At 67.4% G+C, this 4,943-nt stretch overlaps 1 protein-coding gene across 4 annotated transcripts in view; it reads left to right on the top strand.

Moving 5' to 3' along the window:
* TP73 (tumor protein p73) overlaps positions 1 to 4,943 on the top strand; it is a 56,495-nt gene that overhangs the window by 15,684 nt on the left and 35,868 nt on the right. For all 4 annotated transcript variants that reach the window (XM_029947200.1, XM_029947199.1, XM_029947201.1 and 1 more), the window contains exons 2-3: positions 2,330 to 2,423; positions 2,756 to 2,876. In XM_029947200.1, coding sequence (XP_029803060.1) covers positions 2,362 to 2,423; positions 2,756 to 2,876 — 183 coding nt within the window. In that variant the 5' untranslated portion in view covers positions 2,330 to 2,361. The remainder of the gene's footprint in view (positions 1 to 2,329; positions 2,424 to 2,755; positions 2,877 to 4,943) is intronic.

The following is a 4,943-nucleotide window of genomic DNA, read 5'->3' as shown; positions in this document are numbered from 1 at the left end:
GGGGCGGGTGAGGGTGGGCACTGGGGGCGCAGGGGGCGGGTGAGGGTGGGCACTGAGGGCACAGAGGTGGGTGAGGGTGGGCACTGGGGGCGCAGGGGGCGGGTGAGGGTGGGCACTGGGGGCACAAGGGGCGGGTGAGGGTGGGCACTGAGGGCGCAGGGGGCGGGTGAGGGTGGGCACTGGGGGCGCAGGGGCGGGTGAGGGTGGGCACTGGGGGTGCAGGGGCGGGCCAGGTGGGTCCATGGGATGCTCTCTCCTGGAGGGCCCATCTCAGAGTCCTGGTGAACCCCGGGGGCTAAAGATGCCGGGTTCCGCGCCCGTCGTGGGAGCCCCTGGAGCTCCGTCTGCGCGGCGTCTGCTGCGGACACGCGGTGGGCGGGGCCCCTGACGCGTGGTCTTTGCGTCGGGTCGTCTCGGCGTGATGTTCTCGAGCTGGGGCACGCTGCAGCGGTGTCCACGCGTCCTCGTGGCCCCCTGCGGAGGACTGTCTGTCCATTCATCTGTCCTGCACATTTGGGCCGTTGGCACCTTCTGGCTACTGCGGCCAGTGGGGCCGTGACGGGAGCATCGCTGGGTCTTGCCGACCATTTGCTGTGTGATGTTAGCCAAGTGTTTTCCATCTCTGGGCTTGGATGGTCCACCTGCAAAATGAACAGGTTCGGACCAAATAGCCTGGAGTTGAGCCTCGTGTCAGCACGCAAGACCCGCACAGTGAGAGGCCGCTGTGACCGGTGCCCGCCCCCCACGGGGAATGGGGAGGCAGCCGGCCCCACCGCCGCCGCTGGCACTGCTCTGCCTCCTGCCAGACCCAGCCCATCCCGAGCTCCCAGACCCCACATCTGATGCTCGCCTCCGCTGGGCTTTGGATGGTTCAGCTCGGGGTGGGAGTGACCTCCCCAGAATGGGGAGCAAGCAAGTGAGCCCGGCCCAGCCTTGTTAAACCCCTTTTGGGCAGAGCATGTGCCGAAGGCGTGTGTGCCGTAGGGGCGGAGAACTTAGTTTTGAACTCTGAGCAAACCGCCCCATCATCCCTGTGCCTAGGGCTGCGCTGTGTGACCTCAGCAGGTCACTTAACCTCTCTGAGCCTGTCTTCTGAAAGGTGGGCGGAGTGGTTCCTGAGCCTGTGGAGAGCTGGTTTGGGGCCGTGCTTTCTAAGCTGCCTGGCCCAGGCCATCCTGTACGGCCAGCCTCGCCCCGGGGCCTCCTTTCGCCGGCATCCTGCCCCCGCGGCGGCCTTCCCGGCTCGTGCCTGCTCCCGAGACAGTGGCCTGGCACGTGGCGGCCCCCGGAGAGCGCCACAGACCTCCACCAGCGCCCGCCTACCTGGGGACAAAGTGACAGATTGCGGGTGTGCCCTCCCCCCCCCAACGGCTCTGGGCAGGTCCGGGCCTGCCCGCTCGGGCACTGCCAGGCAGATGGCGGCCAGGCTGATTCCCACGGCCCTTTGCCAAGGACCCGAAGGCAGGCCGAGGGGAGACACCATCTTGGCCAGGGTGGGGCAGTGGGTGCAGGGGGGAGGGGGTGGCTCTGGTGTCCCTGCCCCTCCCTGCCACCGCTGGAGGCCAGGGGCCCAGGGTGCCTGGCCTGGGCAAGGCCATGGTGGGTGAGGGCTGGGCGCGGAGGCTCTCAGGAAGAGGAGACCCTGGGGACAAAGGCCAGTGTGTCTGGGCATCTGCTGTGACCGCGAGACCCCCATGCGGTGATTCTGCTGCTGTGACAGCTTCACGGCCATGGCTCTGGGTCGCCTCGTGGGGTCCCACTTGCTTTTGTGTCCAGGCCGTGGCGGAGGACCCTGTCTCCAGTGTAGCCGCTGTCTGGCACGCCACAGCCGCGGGGCACAGAAGGCTCGAGCCTGGGGCTCTGCTCCAGCCTCTGGGCGTGCCCGGCACACGCTCTTCCCAAGAGGGAGTGGCCCGGGGTTTGAGCCATCCTCACGTCCTGGGGCGTTAGGAAGCCCCCAGACCCGGAGACGTAGCTCACAGTGGAGGTGGCCACACTTTGGGGTGTTCCCTGCGATCCGGGCACGGCCCACTGTGTGCACCACCTGCTTACTCCCGAGCCCCCACGGGGCCCTGCGGCCCTGTTGTCACCCCACTTGGTAGGTGGCAGCTCTGAGAAGCCCCTGCCCTCCCAGGGACACCCCACCCTGGGTCTGGAGTCAGGCCCACCCGTCCGCAAGGCGGCACCCGGCCCTGGAAAGGGGAGGACGGATGGGATGTGAAGGGGGGTCCCGTGTCAGTGTCGCCGGCCCGGCCAGCCCCCCAGGAGGCTGCAGGAGGGCGGAGGCCAGCCTTCCCACAGCACCCACTCTCTCCTTCCCCCCTCGCAGAGCCAGCTGCCCTCCGGGCCGGGTGACGGAAGATGTCCCAGCCCACCGCCGCCGCCGACGAGGGGGCCACGTTCGAGCACCTGTGGAGCTCACTGTGAGTACCTCCTCCGGCCGCCCTGGGCAGGGCTGGGTGAGGGGGGCCTCCTTCCGGGGGTGCAGGGTCCACCGTCTGGGCTCTTTCCTGCGACCAGCACTCCTGGGCCAGGACAGGTCCAGGGGACAGAGCCCACGTGTGGCCACGCCTCCCGCATTCAGACACTAGCGCTGGTGACAGAGGAGGCAGAGGGTGCGGCAGGCGAGGGTCTCGGGAGGAAGCAGAGGAGACAGGTGACGGGCTGCAGGGCTGCGTGGGCAGGACGGGCCGGCTCAGGTCCCGAGCCCTGGGCCCGGGCACTCGGGGCTGATGGCTCTGTCCCCTCCCTCCAGGGAACCAGACAGCACCTACTTCGACCTTCCCCAGCCCAGCCAGGGGAGCAGCGAGGTGGTGAGTGGCGCTGAGGCTGACATGGACGTCTTCCACCTGCAGGGCATGACCACGCCTGTCATGGTGAGGGGGGCTGCTGTCTGCGGGGCCTTCCGGTGGGGGGCAGTCGGTGTGGACTGTCCTGTCTTGGGGGCTTGCAGAACCGGGAAGCCGGTGCTCAGGCCTACAGCTTCCGCCGTCTGGACGTTTCAGTTGCAAAATAGAAAATGTATCCGCTCATGAAACTGTTAGTCCAAGGTAGGAATGGATTCAGGCATGGCTGGATCCAGGTGTGGCACCAGCTGCCTCTGTGTCTCTTGCCCTGCTTTCTCCATGAGGCTTTGTTCTTGGGCAGCGTCTAGTCCCTGTGGATCGGATCGGTACCAGGCTCCAGCAGCATCTCTGTCCCTGTTAGGGGGACTGCTCTGAGCCACGCGTGTGCCTCTGAGCAGCCTGGGTCCCGTGGGGCAGGGGGGAGACATGATGGAACGGAGTGGGCCCCTGCCGCCAGGGCCTGAGCTAAAGGAAGACTGATACCCTGCTTCTGGGGGGCGGTGCACAGGGGCGTGGAGCAGGCCACCAGGGCCCCGACGCCCTCCTGCGGTGTCTCAGGTCACACCACGCTTGGGTCCTCTTGGCAGGAAGGCAGGGCTGTGTTACCTGGCTGGGGGCTGCGTCCCTGCTCCTCTCTCTGGCCACCCACTGCGAGGCGCTGGTGCGCCAGAAGGAGGCTGCAGGCAGGCGGAATGCAAGGAGGGGGTGTAAGGACCCCTGGCCCCAGGGAGATCTGGGGATGCCTGCTGGTGCCAGCCCCCCAGGCGGCCACCTACCCCCATACACGGCAGCTGTGTGGGCCCCTGGCCTCCCGCGGCCCAGCGGGTCTGTCTCGGGGCCCCAGCACCAGGCTGAGAGCTGGGGCCCAGGAAGGAGGCAGTGCTGGGAACTCTGGAGGCCCCGAGGGCCTGGCCCCCTTTCCCTAAAGCCCCCTGTGCAGAAGTTGGAGCCCCTCACCCCAGCACACCGTGTCTGAGGCACCGTGAGCGTCCGGCAGAGAGCGAGGGCCATGTGGGGTCCAGGGAGCGTGTGAAGGAGTCACCGTGAAGCTGGGGTGGGATGGGGCGGGAGGGTCCCCCTGTCCTCTGTCGTGTCCCTCGAAGACCCTGGGCCCCCATGGGACTCGGGCAGTTGCAGCCGGAGGTGGGGGTTCGGCAGGCAGGGGGCTCTGTGACGTCCGTTCCTCTGGGGAACCTTTTACGCCGGATCTGAGAAATCAGACTCCCCGGCCCCGGCCTCCTGCTCGGCCAGGAAACCGTCATAGTGAAAGCGGCCCGCCTGCCTTCAGCACCTGCTGAAGCGCCCATTTCACAACTGGGGAAACCAAGGCAGATGCTGGGAAAGGGCTGGCCTCAGCGGGCTGGGGTGGTGTCATCCTGGACCGGTACGCAAAGGTGCAAGCACTGTCGTGTCCCCTGGAACCTTCCCCCTTCTACCAGCAGCTCCCCAGGGGCCGGGGGGCCTTACTTCTCGCCTCCCAGGACCCCTCCTGGACCGCAGTGTCCTCCTCAGCATGGCGGTGTGCTGCGGTCAGCGGGGCGGGCCCGGAGCGGGCCCGGGGCGCTCACCCGGGGCGGCCCACAGGTGTCTCCCCCCGCACCAGTGCTGTGGCTGGAGCAGCCCTTCTCTGCGTGACCGCGGGACGCGGGCCATCTCAGGCCTGGAGGTTCGAGGCGGGCCGGGCCACGCAGCCAGGCGGCGGGTGGAGAGAGAAGCCGTGTGGACCGGAGGTGGGGGTGGGGCGGGGGCTTTGTGGGCTCACTCTTTATTAGTGAATTTAAAAGGAAGAGCAGATCACAGCCCAGGAGGGGAAGGGCAGGGTCACGCACGTGATGGTCAGTTTCTAGAACACCGAGGACTTTCTAACAGGGGAGCTGCATGGGGTGAGGGGGCCTGGCCCTTCCCGGCTGGGCGGCCGGCCGCACGCTTACTCCCGACGGGCGTCTGCTAGGTGACCGCCTCTCCATCAGGTGCTTCTGTTACAGTAAAAGACGCTGATTGCCAGGCACTTGCTGCGTCCCCTCTGGGGAGGGGGGGGCTCCAGGGGCAGAGGACCCTTGAATACAGTCTCCTAAGAGGTCTGAGTTTGAGAAGCTG

The sequence above is a fragment of the Suricata suricatta genome, chromosome 8 (assembly GCF_006229205.1).
Source record: "Suricata suricatta isolate VVHF042 chromosome 8, meerkat_22Aug2017_6uvM2_HiC, whole genome shotgun sequence".
Lineage (NCBI taxonomy): Eukaryota > Metazoa > Chordata > Mammalia > Carnivora > Herpestidae > Suricata > Suricata suricatta.
Note: the sequence above shows the minus strand (reverse complement) of the source record. Positions and strands in the feature narration are given on the sequence as shown.